Here is a 12,893-nt window from a genome sequence, read left to right on the forward strand (position 1 = left end):
ACAATATCGGGATCTAGTATCACCTAGGAACACTTAGAAGGATCCTAAGCTACCCGAATCAATCCGATATTGCATTTTTCACCACTCCGAGAACAAGTTCATTCCACTACTCGAAATGAACCGTCTCTTAAACCACTAAATTCTACCACTAAAAACCAGAATACAAAACATATCCTTAGCCTGCAGAAACCAATAATGAGAATTCTAAAAAACGCACATAGCAAATGGAGCTATTGATTGGACATTTAAGCTCAGCCATTGCTTCATCACCGGGAAGGTGCTTCTTCTCACGATTGAGAGAGGTATTCAATTAGAGCTCTTAGCAACTGGATTAGAGATCGAGAGAATTTGGCCGACCAGTTACTTCAACGCCAAACCAGCGCTTACTCCTCTCCATGTATCTGAAGGCTTCGGGACAGCGGTTTCGTAGCTGGGGAAAAACGGGTCGAGGTCCTGGCTCCATTAACGGACAGCTTTGAACCTGAACAGCAGAAGAAGAGGCACAGCTACCGGGTAAGACAATAATCGGTACTGCGCATACCATGCCTCTAATCATGATCACCAATGGCCTTCGAGCTCTCCCGCAGACCACTCGAGAAAGCAGAAGGACCGTCATGACTCGTCTTCGAGAACCGAAGAAACGACTTCTCCTAATCAGACGACTTCACGCCAATGTCGCAACACTGCTTGAACAGAAGAAGAAGCACTTCCCTTCCTTTCTCCGACCAAACCATAGACGATTCTTTACGGTCTCCAGAAAGAAACAGTACACACTTCGCGAGAGAAAGTTCGGTGAACACACGTCCTCCGTACGAACCTCGGTGTGCCTCCAGAGAGAGACTCTGGAGTTCTCTTGAGCGGTAGAAGACATAGAGCATCTCACACGCCGAGATAGCTCCTATCGTCACCACATCCACCCCTTCGTTGCAGATCTGAAACAATGGCCGGCAAGGTGAGACCAGCCTCCAAATCCGCAGCCAAAGTGTCAAGCAAACAGTCACACGCCACCGCCTCTTCACTGGGAGCCGACGAGACCAAAGTAAAACGGCTCGAACTGAACTCGACAGTAGAACCCTAAAAGCCGACCCAACCAGTGGCCACCTCTTCTTCTCTCGACTCACTGCCGCTCCAGATCCGCCGTCGATATGTCCAGATCTTGCTCCGCCGCGGTCAGAACAACCACTAGCCACCGTTAAACTCACCAGAGACAGCAAGTATGTCGCCGAGAGATGGAATGGTACCAGAAAGGCAAAAGGAAAAGGAGAGGGAGAGTTGAAGGAGTAGCCTCCGACACCGCTAGAGTAGCGGACGCCGGGGGAGGAGCCGCCGCGTTAGGGTTTCTTCAGGTCACGAGGGTTTAATGTTTCTTTTTTTTTTTGTAAACTACTATTAATGTTTCTTCTATATCAAACCAAGTAATACCAAAATATAAAAAGGTAATAATGTTGGCTTGTGAATAAAGTAAGAAAATTAAATTATGTCATATCAGAAGAGGAAGTATGTCACATGTAAATTGGATCATTGATACTTTTCATGGAGAACTTCCACAAGGAAGCCATTGACTTCCTCTACCTTTCTTGATTTCCAGCTTGACCCATTTTTGTCTTTTGAAGTTATGAGAACTTTATGTATAAAATATTTAAACTACGATCGACGATAATTTTAATTATTTATTTAATTTGTGAACAAGGTTGAAATAAATTGATTTGACAAATTTTATTAATAAAGTCAACCTAGTAGTATGGTAGTTTTTAGCCACCTATAAATGACGTGTTTTAATCTAACCTATTGAACATTGATGTGGCAAACAATGTAGATGAGACATATTCTACTTTCACATAGCAAATTAGGTTCATTCCAAAAATAAAAAAATAGCTTGCATTCCATGTCTACGATATTTAATTAATAAATCATAGTAACGAATAAAACAAATAATTCAGCATATTTTGACTCGTGCGGATCTAGAACTTTTCTGTTTATCCTCCTTATCCTGTCTTTTCTCAAAATTCTATAATTTCAAAGTAAAACACGCAATTACCATTAGAATAATACAAATAAAAAAGAGTTCTCAACTTGTCTTCCTGAAATGGTCTTTACCTCTATCTTTAGAATTCTCCTCCACATCTACTGATAGATAGGTTTAAAGAAAAGCTTTTCTTCTTGTTCACACGCAAGTACTTTTCATAGCCTCATTTCTAAGCACTTACGATATCAGTAAATGCATATCTTTATAACTACACAAGAATAAAGAAACTATATACATATTTACCCAATTGCTTGTGAATGTATGATATACTTTCCATATAATATGATTGAATTTTAACCCTCTTCCAAGGAAGTATATTATTATTATTTTTGGTCAAAAGGAAGTATATTATATAATATATATATAGCATAGAATACAAGAAACGCCCATATCATATTATCATCTCCTCTCTGATTCAGCGAGAAAAACAAAACAAAAAAGCCAAAATGGGTGCAGACGCAATCCAAACGAACGGTGGTGATCCCGCCAAGTTAACCGTCGTAGAAGGGATCAAACGGTTGAGATGCGCCGTGAAGAACTACGAGTGGGGCAAACTCGGGCATGAATCACTGGTTGCGAGACTCCACGAGGCCAATTCAGGGAACCGTGTCGACCCGGCGGTTCCTCACGCCGAGTTGTGGATGGGTACTCACGAGTCAGGCCCGAGTCACGTTGTAAAGGAAGAGGAACTCGGGTCGGGTCATTGTGGGTCCGACTGCATGGTTACGTTGAAGTCGTGGGTTTCGGATAACCCGGATGTGCTCGGGTCTAGAGCCGTGGACAAATGGGGATGTGATCTTCCTTTCCTCTTCAAGGTATATATTTATATTACCATTTAATCTCAGACATATATTTTCAAGTTCTATTTATGGTCAAACTCTCTCGTTTTGTTAAATAACTAAGTAAATAATTAAGGAATTAAAACTATTTATTTGGTCATCAGATCCTAATCATGAATTTTTCCTCTGTTTTCATACTAAATACGTTGATTTTTTTCTTTGTTCGAAAAAATAATAAAACTTCTGTGCTTTTAGTTTCTGTTTGTATATATATTAGATCTGTTTACATTTTGACTCTGTTTTATTTAGAACGGAAACTCAGTTTTTCTTATCTAGAAATAGATTTTCTTTGTGTGTGTTTTAAAGTTAATACATAAAGATTTGAATTCTAACGATAAGTTTTGTCGTTGTAAAATTAGGTTTTGTCAGTGACAAAAGCGTTGTCGATTCAAGCACATCCAAACAAGGCATTAGCAGAGAAATTGCATAGAGAAGAGCCTCTTCTTTACAGAGATGCTAACCGTAAGCCTGAGATTGCTCTGGCAATTACTCCTTTTCAAGCACTTTGTGGTTTCGTATCTCTTAAGGTACACTGTTTAGATTCTTCTCTCTCTCTCAGGTTCTGAAAACCTGTAACTAGTTTTTTATAGATAACTTTTAATTAGGTTGGTTTTTGGTTTAGACTATATCAGTTAAATTGTTGAGAAATTACCTGGAACATCAATTTTTAAGTTTTTATCATAAAAATATTTCTAAAAAAATGGCTAAAACAAATTTTATTAAAAGGTAAAAATATATTTATATAATTAATAACACTTATGGTTTAGAGTTAAAAGAGTACGTTTTTGAGTATAAAATTTTAAATTTTAAAAAATAAAAAATAAATATTAAAATTTTCATAATAAAAAAGATTATTTTGGTTTTTTTTTTTTTTGAAGATTATTTTTGCGAAAAAGTTAGAAATGGGAGTTGTCCTAAATTGTTTTTCATACCATGTGAAATTACACTCGGTTTAAGCTTGTATTGTAGATCCGGTTGATTATTCGGATTGGATTGTTTGGTTTAACAATCAGTGATGTTCAATCAAGATAAACCGATCTGATCTAAAAGCAAAATCAAACCCAAATAACTGAAACATAAACCCAAATTGAACTAATGCCAACTTGAATGAACACTTTCTGTGGGACATGGGTCGTTCCAATTAATTTGTTTATTTTTGGAGTTTGGTTCACAATGGTTCACCTCAGTTAAACCGAAATAATTTTATCTGATTTGGTTTATTACGGTTGTTTTGCCTATTACATATGCTTTTTTTTTTTGCGGAACCTATTACATATGCTAAAACAAAAATTGAACTGGTTTTGTAACAGGAACTAAAGGAAGTGATCGCCAATGTACCAGAGATCCCAGAGCTCGTTGGAAGTAAAGCTGCAGATCAAATCTTCACGGTCAACGAAAAAGACGGAGAGGAGAGTGTAAAATCTGTTGTCCGTTTGATCTTCACACAGTTAATGTCTGCAACTAACAATGAGACGAAGCGAGTCATATCTGAGATGAAGATGCGTCTAATCACGGAGACAAACCACCGTGAACTATCTGAGAAGGAGAAGTTAGTTTTGGAACTAGAGAAACAGTATCCAGGTGACGTAGGCGTGATCTCAGCTTTCTTTTTTAACTACGTCAAGCTTAATCCCGGAGAGGCTTTGTATTTGGATGCGGACCAGCCACACGCTTACATCTCCGGCGACTGTGTCGAGTGTATGGCGGCTTCAGACAACGTTGTTAGAGCTGGTCTCACTCCTAAACACCGCGATGTTCAGACGCTATGCTCTATGCTTACCTATAAACTGGTAACTTTCTTTAGACGTTAAAGTTTTGGTTAAGTTAGTGAACCGAATAGGCCTAGCCAAAACCGAATTTTTGTTTGGTTATTGATTAACTGTACCGGATTTGTTTCAGGGCTACCCGGAGATTTTGAAAGGATTTCCTCTGACTCCATACATTACAAGATATCTTCCCCCATTTGATGAATTTGAAGTGGACCATTGTGATCTTCCTACAGGGAAATCGACGATTTTTCCGGCCATACCCGGGCCTTCGGTTTATCTGGTTATAGAAGGAACAGGGAAACTGCAAACCGGTTCATCTCAATTGTTGGTTAACCGAGGAGATGTTTTGTTTGTTCCGGCTCATAACGAGATTCAGGTAACAGGAGAAAGTGATGTGATAAAGCTTTACAGAGCTGGAGTCAGCAGCAGATTCTTCCAGACACTCTAGCCAAAGTATAAATACATTTATACATTTGTTTCTTTATTTCTACATATAACCATAGGGATCAATGCGCTGATGTGATCATAGTATATCTTGGTCCATGTTCTTTATTTTCCCAATGGCCTACTGCGTATTAAGGTTTTAACGAGTTGTTATATTTTATTAACTTCTGTTCTTTCACTTTATAACCGAATTTATATGTAAAATGATTTAAAAACGACGTTTTTCTTCTTCTTCTTGTGGCGGTGTATTCACTCAGCTTCTCATCCGTGATGGGTGTTATCAAATCGCTGGAACCAACAAAACAATTCTTTCCCAACATAAACGGAAGAGACAAATAATTAGCCTGAGAGAGACTAAGAAAAAAGTTTGTTAGAGACGAAGAAGAAGAAGAAGAGGAAGAAGAAGAAGAGGAAGAAGAAATGATTTTCTCATTAATTGTCAATGTTTCTACATGGCGTTTATATATTATGACTATAATATAGCTGACTATATACAAGCTAAACCCGCAACAAGAAAATTGTATTTTAACTAGTTTAGTTACAATAATTAACTCTAATAGCCACTCTCAAGGTGGGTTCAACTGGTGACCATTATATGAACATTAGGAATAAGTAGAGAAAAAATTAGGGGTGGGCACTTCGGTTATTTTTTCGTATCGGTCGGGTTCGCTTCGGTTTGGTTAGTTTGGTTATAGTATTTTTCCAATTGAAATAAACCATAGTTAGTTTGGTTTGGTTCGGTTGTGTTCGGTTCAGTTGGATTTATTTTTTGGATCAGTTTATTTAGGTTCTTCTTAGTTAGACATAAATTATGTAAACAAAATTATGTGAACTAAATTCAATATAAAACTGAAACAAAAACCTTTAAAATGTCACAAAAATATATAAGAATTAAAACAAATAAAAGTTAACTAAAAAAAAACAACATCAATAGTAATGTGTTTTATATCATTATTAAAAAGCTTGCAATGAATCATCTTCCATGTGATGCTGTGGAGAAGAACTTTTGTTTTTAGTAAAATTTGTTTTAGGTTTTAGATTTAGATTTAACATCCATATTTACATATATAAGAATATAAAGATACAGACTTTTCTATTTTGTTAAATCAAATATTTTAATGATTACATAGTCAGTTTGAAGAATATAATAAATGAAAAATGGAGAATATGTGGTATGGTATTAGAATTTTAGTATATTGGTATTACTAATATTTTTAATTTAAATAATTACAAAAACACATCGGTTTCTCAGTTCGGTTCGGTTTAAAACCGAACTATTCGGGTTGGGAAAATCTTCAACCGAATGGTTTGAAATAGAATTTGGTTCGGTTTGAATCGGTTTCGGTTCAGTTGGTTCGGTTTGACTCGGTTCGGTTCAGTTTTTTTTTGCCCACCCCTAGAAAAAATACAGGGGAATACAATTATATGAATGAAAAGGAAGATTGTTCCTTATCAATTTTGGGGAGGAAAAAAATTGTTCTATATTCCCCCTAGAATAAAAGGAATGAGAACGAATGGAAAGAAAAAACTATTTGTTCTATATTCCCCCTAGAATAAAAAGAATGAGAACGAATGGAAAGAAAAAACTATTCTTTGTAAATAGTAAAAAAGAAAAGGAATAGTAAAGAATGCATTATTCCCTTTTATTCATTGGTCACCAATTAGACCCGATATTTTTCATTATGAAAGATTTGATAAAATTTTGAGTTCAAAAAAAAAGCCACTCTCAAGAAGTGCTGAAGATATTATGAATGCTCATCTTGGATTTAATCTATGGTTTGGTAAGTTATCAGCCATTTGGTCATTTGTTTGTATATGTAAGGTTTTGAGTAAAGCATTATCAATCTTCTCTGGAACAATATGTCGACAATCTAGCTCTATATGTTTAGTCCGCTTGTAAAAAGCCAGAATAGTAGCAACGTAAATGCAACTGTACTTTCAGAAAACAAAACAGGAGGTGAAGATGGTTCAACCAGTAATGACTTCAGAAGAGTACAAAACAACATCATTTCACAAGAAGAAAGAGCTAAAGCTCTATATTCAGCTTCAGCTGATGATCTAGAAATTGTGTGTTGTTTCTTAGAACTCTACCAAATTATAGAATCACCAATAAACATACTGAAACCTGTAGTAGAACGTATACTATCAACACAAGCATCCCAATTATCATCAGTAAGGTTTTACTGTCAGATCATAGTCATAGGATGCATAATAGAATAACCCTTACAAAACAGTACCTTTGATTTATAAAGCGCTGGGAGATGAGACAACATGGCGCTGATGGATACTGACAGAGTTTATATGTAATATATATGACCTTGTAATTGTCAGATACATTAGATGACCAACCAGGAATCCGATTATACAACTCATGATCTTCAACCAAGTCTCTATCTTCCTCTTAACAGTTTCAAATTAGGAGTTATGTGTACTGAAGAATCAGACATCTCTAATGCACTCTTCCTCTGGCAAAGAGATGATTCATCAGATGATCTAAAGATTCCAGTCCCAAGAGAAAAAATTAAGGAGCCAAGACCTCGAAGTTTAATGAATGATCCCAATTCTTATGCAATTTTGGCTCCAACATCATCACTTGTATTGGCAATAATGATGTCATCTACATACACCAAATCATCATTTGTTTGACAAACAAATAATATGTGATCACCATGAGCTTTATCAAAGCCAAGATAAATGAGTGATGCAGAAATTTTCTTACAGCACTGTTGACATGCTTGTTTGAATCCATAAATGGATTTCTTCAGTTTATAACAATCTGCATTCGGCGGCAATATGTTCCCCTCTCTTGCTTGTTCAAGATGTTCCCCTCTCTTGCTTGTTTATGGAGATTTCTCATATGTATTATTTTCTAATAAGATATTTTACTTAAATAATTTTTATTTAAATAAAAGACAACTTTTTGACGCCAAACGGCCATAAAAAAAAAAGAAAAGACAATTTGAATTTTTACTGCAAATAAGATATATTCAGATCAATCAAAATAACATAAAAAGTTACAAATTCACATGACATAGTTCCAAGATAATATTTTTTTATAAATTATTTAAATGGAAAACTTTTAAAGAAGAATGAATAAATTATTGATATGATCCACACTGCACAAAATAATTGAATATACTATGGTTAAATGGAAATAAAAAAGAATATCCAAGACTCTTATTTTCAAATCTTATCCTGAAGAATTCACGTCCACTTATGCTTCCATCAAAGATTTTCAGTGGGGCCATCACTTACTTTAAGATATAGTTTGAAAAATGTTTCTACCTTTCAACCATGTGATAAAAGTATTACTGTGAATCTATTTTTCTAATAATTAGTTCATTTTAATAACATCACTTCTTTTATTTTTGCCTAACTTCAGTAAAGACGATCCAAAGATTAAATTCACTTAGTTTTACTATACCTCAACTTTGTAAAATTCATGTTTCGATCCATTGTCTTAATTTTTTAATACAAAATACAAAATAATATATTTTTATAACATTACATATTTATTTCTTAGGACATTTGAGGACCCAAAAGAAAATATCTTGCAACCCGGAAAACAAAGATTAAATCCGGAAATTAAAACAAAAGATAAAATATATAAAAAGATGATAAATCAAAGGCAGGGAAGGATAAAGTTTTGTTGTTTACACAAAGCAATGAAGCTGTGTAATTAAGCATCAGTGAAGCTTGGTGGCTTGTAGGCGATGAAACTGATGCACTGGGCTTGACGATTGTTGTCGAATCCGATGATCCTAATGAAGGCGTTGGGGTACTCCTTTTTGCATTCTTGCACTTCCTTCAACACCTGAGCTGAGTCAGTGCATCCGAACAAAGGAAGCTTCCACATTGTCCAGTATCGTCCATCATAGTATCCAGGGATGTTTCCATGCTCACGGTATACAAAACCGTGCTACGAAAAAAATTATACAAACCATAAATCAAGATTCCTTATTTTCATTTACTACAACACAAATATGCATAAGATCTCTAAGTGTTTACAAGATCCGTATGGTGATCATCTACAACTTAGTATCATTTACAAGATCTCTTTATTATAAATATTTGTAAATGTTCAGTTTTCAGTTTTTCTTACCTCCAACTCGAATTCAATACATGGAGTCCACTTGTTGCGGATAAGGTAGTCAACTTCCTTGGCTATTTCGACATCGGTAAGGTCAGGAAGGTAAGAGAGAGTCTCAAACTTCTTCTTGCCAACTGGAGGCCACACCTGTTTATTACCAATCAACAAAAGAAATATTAGTTTTGAATAATTGAGAATTAAAAACCATCAATTTATTTTGGGTATAAGAAATATGTATGACCTTCATGCAGTTAACTCTTCCGCCGTTGCTTGTGATGGAAGTAACTTTGGTGTTGGCCTTACATGTCACTGGGAAAGCAGCAGAGGACTTAAGTCCGATGAATGGTGCGACCATTGTGGCATGAGCCGGAGAAGAGGCCATTGTAGCGGAAGAGAGCATAACGGAAGCCATATCTCCTTTTCTATTTCTTCTTTACTATGTGAGTTAGGTTTGGGTATAATGCTTTGGCCATCTATATATAATGGTATTAACACTGGAAACAAGCCGCAGAGTGATAAGAGGGTTGAGAATCCAAGAGATTAGAGTAGAATAGAATTTAGACCATTGAAATTTTGAGTGGATATGGATGAAGTTTGATTGAATTGTAACTGCCACAAAGGATAAGAAAATGTGGTGATACCCCTATCGGTTTGAACCACTAAAATAGTGCCACGTGGAAGATAATTTCATGAATCTTATCTATATCTATAAATGAAATGAGTGATGATGGTGCTACTCATTTTATTTTCTGCTGGGTTTGGCCCATTCTTTAATGGGAAACAAATAATATTATTTAAGACTTTATATATGTTCCGCATTGATCATATTCAATTTTAGTTTAAATGATATGGTAAGGCCCAAATTAAAAATTTGATTGGGCCTTTAAAAATGTGAATAAATTTTCATGTCTAAAATGAAAATCTAAAAATATGTAATGAGAATAACTGATGTGAAAGTTAATATACTAAAATATTGATTTATAAATTTAGAGGATTTCAAGTTATATTCATTACAAATTGTGTCTCTCTTTTTCAATATTCTCATACTAAATTTTACTTTGTTCCAAATGGTGGATAATTTGTATCATTTAATTCAAGATGTGAATCTAGGAGTCGAATTTACTACTAGTCCTTTCTGTAGAATATTCCTACGGGTGTGACTGGTGACCAAGGGAATAAGGAGAAACACTATGTTCCTTAATATTTCTTAAACTTTTTACCATTCATAAGGAATATGTTTTCTTTTTCATTCCTCTTCATTCTTTTGTTTGTAGAGAATTATAGAACAAATCAATTCCTCGTTAATTTTGATAAGGAACCATCATTCCTCATCATTCCTAAAATTTTATTCCTACTCATTCTTTTCCTATCTGTTCATGTTGTTCTTATGATGGTTAGTAGTCGCACTCGTAATGAATCAGTACGGGTGAATCAATATTTAATATCCTTGATTCAAAGAAAACAAAACCTCATGGTGATAATAACATGTTTGCCACTGATCTGGGGCTTAATGGGTAATATCACTGGGTGGATAATTGAAAAGTAAAACACCACAAAACCGCTGTACCATATGTAATGGCGCCTAAAAAAGCTGCATGCTATGCTTTAGGCAATGGCTTAACCTGACAGTTATATCCTCTACTATTTGAAAAAATAATAAGATAGCTTGGGTGGACTTTTTTCATGATACCATTTGGATCTTTTTGACCCAAAAATTTTGGTTTTGTTTGGTCAATTTCCACCTTGTCTAATCAACAAAAGTAACACATAAAACAAAATGTATTCGACGTATTATGTTGCGATTATTTTAAAGCAAATAAAATATAATTTTTTTTAGATAAGATAGTAGAAAAAATAGTTATATTTTTGTATATGGAGATTTCTCATATGTATTATTTTCTTATAAGATATTTTATTTAAATAATTTTTATTTAAATAAAAGACAATTTTTTTTGACGTCAAATGGCCATAAAAAAAAAGAAAAGACAATTTGAATTTTTCTTACAAATAAGATATACTCAGATCTATCAAAATAACATAAAAAGTTACAAATTCACTTGACATAGTTCCAAGATAATAATTTTTTATAAATTATTTAATTGGAAAACTTTTAAACAAGAATGGCTAAATTATGTATATGATCCACACTGCACAAAATAATTGAATATACTATGGTTAAATGGAAAAAAAATGAATATCCAAGACTCTTATCTTCAAATCTTATCCTAAAGAATTCACGTCCACTTATGCTTCCATCAAAGATTTTCAGTGGGGCCATCGTTTACTTTAAGATATAGTTTGAAAAATGTTTCTACCTTTCAACCATGTGATAAAAGTGTTACTGTGAATCTATTTTTCTAATAATTAGTTCATTTTAATAACATCACTTCTTTTATTTTTGCCTAACTTCAGTAAAGACAGTCCAAAGTTTAAATTCACTTAGTTTTAATATACCTCAACTTTGTAAAATTCATGTTTCGATCCATTGTCTTAATTTTTTTAATGCAAAATTCAAAATAATATATTTTTATAACATTACATATTTATTTTTTAGGACATTTGAGGACCCAAAAGAAAATATCTTGCAACCCGGAAAACAAAGATTAAATCCGGAAATTACAACAAAAGATAAAATATATAAAAAGATGATAAATCAAAGGCAGGGAAGGATAAAGTTTTGTTGTTTACACAAAGCAATGAAGCTGTGTAATTAAGCATTAGTGAAGCTTGGTGGCTTGTAGGCGATGAAACTGATGCACTGGGCTTGACGATTGTTGTCGAATCCGATGATCCTAATGAAGGCGTTGGGGTACTCCTTTTTGCATTCTTGTACTTCCTTCAACACCTGAGCTGAGTCAGTGCATCCGAACAAAGGAAGCTTCCACATTGTCCAGTATCGTCCATCATAGTATCCAGGGATGTTTCCATGCTCACGGTATACAAAACCGTGCTACGAAAAAAATTATACAAACCATAAATCGATATTCCTTATTTTCATTTACTACAACACAAATATGCATAAGATCTCTAAGTGTTTTACAAGATCCGTATGGTGATCATCTACAACTTAGTATCATTTACAAGATCTCTTTATTATAAATATTTGTAAATGTTCATTTTTCAGTTTTTCTTACCTCCAACTCGAATTCAATACATGGAGTCCACTTGTTGCGGATAAGGTAGTCAACTTCCTTGGCTATTTCGACATCGGTAAGGTCAGGAAGGTAAGAGAGAGTCTCAAACTTCTTCTTGCCAACTGGAGGCCACACCTGTTTATTACCAATCAACAAAAGAAATATTAGTTTTGAATAATTGAGAATTAAAAACCATCAATTTATTTTGGGTATAAGAAATATGTATGACCTTCATGCAGTTAACTCTTCCGCCGTTGCTTGTGATGGAAGTAACTTTGGTGTTCGCCTTACATGTCACTGGGAAAGCAGCAGAGGACTTAAGTCCGATGAATGGTGCGACCATTGTGGCATGAGCCGGAGAAGAGGCCATTGTAGCGGAAGAGAGCATAACGGAAGCCATATCTCCTTTTCTATTTCTTCTTTACTATGTGAGTTAGGTTTGGGTATAATGCTTTGGCCATCTATATATAATGGTGTTAACACTAGAAACAAGCCGCAGAGTGATAAGAGGGTTGAGAATCCAAGAGATTAGAGTAGAATAGAATTTAGACCATTGAAATTTTGAGTGGATATGGATGAAGTTTGATTGAA

At 34.6% G+C, this 12,893-nt stretch overlaps 3 protein-coding genes across 3 annotated transcripts; 1 reads left to right on the plus strand and 2 right to left on the minus strand.

Moving 5' to 3' along the window:
* The first annotated feature begins 1,793 nt into the window (after positions 1-1,793).
* Positions 1,794-5,312, plus strand: PMI2 (mannose-6-phosphate isomerase 2). Its single transcript, XM_009129269.3, has 4 exons — positions 1,794-2,841; positions 3,225-3,392; positions 4,176-4,655; positions 4,765-5,312. Exons 1-4 carry the CDS (start codon positions 2,473-2,475, stop codon positions 5,080-5,082), a joined length of 1,335 nt encoding a protein of 444 aa, XP_009127517.1. The 5' UTR covers positions 1,794-2,472; the 3' UTR covers positions 5,083-5,312.
* A 3,245-nt stretch (positions 5,313-8,557) lies between these two features.
* LOC103852368 (ribulose bisphosphate carboxylase small chain 1B, chloroplastic) lies at positions 8,558-9,663 on the minus strand. The gene is made up of 3 exons (XM_009129270.3): positions 9,410-9,663; positions 9,181-9,315; positions 8,558-8,997 (listed from the first exon to the last, which is right to left on the minus strand). The coding sequence occupies exons 1-3, from the start codon at positions 9,578-9,580 to the stop codon at positions 8,758-8,760; spliced, it is 546 nt and encodes a 181-aa protein (XP_009127518.1). The 5' UTR covers positions 9,581-9,663; the 3' UTR covers positions 8,558-8,757.
* Positions 9,664-11,678: 2,015 nt separating this feature from the next.
* LOC103852369 (ribulose bisphosphate carboxylase small chain 1A, chloroplastic) lies at positions 11,679-12,765 on the minus strand. Its single transcript, XM_009129271.3, has 3 exons — positions 12,532-12,765; positions 12,303-12,437; positions 11,679-12,118 (listed from the first exon to the last, which is right to left on the minus strand). The coding sequence occupies exons 1-3, from the start codon at positions 12,700-12,702 to the stop codon at positions 11,879-11,881; spliced, it is 546 nt and encodes a 181-aa protein (XP_009127519.1). The 5' UTR covers positions 12,703-12,765; the 3' UTR covers positions 11,679-11,878.
* Between the last annotated feature and the right edge of the window lie 128 nt (positions 12,766-12,893).

The sequence above is a fragment of the Brassica rapa genome, chromosome A02 (genome assembly GCF_000309985.2).
Source record: "Brassica rapa cultivar Chiifu-401-42 chromosome A02, CAAS_Brap_v3.01, whole genome shotgun sequence".
Taxonomy (NCBI): Eukaryota; Viridiplantae; Streptophyta; class Magnoliopsida; order Brassicales; family Brassicaceae; genus Brassica; species Brassica rapa.

Bases quoted from the DNA above. Each gene is read 5' to 3' on its own strand.
- PMI2 (XM_009129269.3), top strand. From the start codon at position 2,473: ATGGGTGCAGACGCAATCCAAACGAACGGTGGTGATCCCGCCAAGTTA. The intron at 3,393-4,175 runs GTACACTGTTTA...GTTTTGTAACAG, and splicing joins GTGGTTTCGTATCTCTTAAG to GAACTAAAGGAAGTGATCGC. The intron at 4,656-4,764 runs GTAACTTTCTTT...GATTTGTTTCAG, and splicing joins CTATGCTTACCTATAAACTG to GGCTACCCGGAGATTTTGAA.
- LOC103852369 (XM_009129271.3), bottom strand. From the start codon at position 12,702: ATGGCTTCCGTTATGCTCTCTTCCGCTACAATGGCCTCTTCTCCGGCT. The intron at 12,438-12,531 runs GTCATACATATT...GGTAATAAACAG, and splicing joins GAAGAGTTAACTGCATGAAG to GTGTGGCCTCCAGTTGGCAA. The intron at 12,119-12,302 runs GTAAGAAAAACT...TTTTTTTCGTAG, and splicing joins GTATTGAATTCGAGTTGGAG to CACGGTTTTGTATACCGTGA.
- LOC103852368 (XM_009129270.3), bottom strand. From the start codon at position 9,580: ATGGCTTCCGTTATGCTCTCTTCCGCTACAATGGCCTCTTCTCCGGCT. The intron at 9,316-9,409 runs GTCATACATATT...GGTAATAAACAG, and splicing joins GAAGAGTTAACTGCATGAAG to GTGTGGCCTCCAGTTGGCAA. The intron at 8,998-9,180 runs GTAAGAAAAACT...TTTTTTTCGTAG, and splicing joins GTATTGAATTCGAGTTGGAG to CACGGTTTTGTATACCGTGA.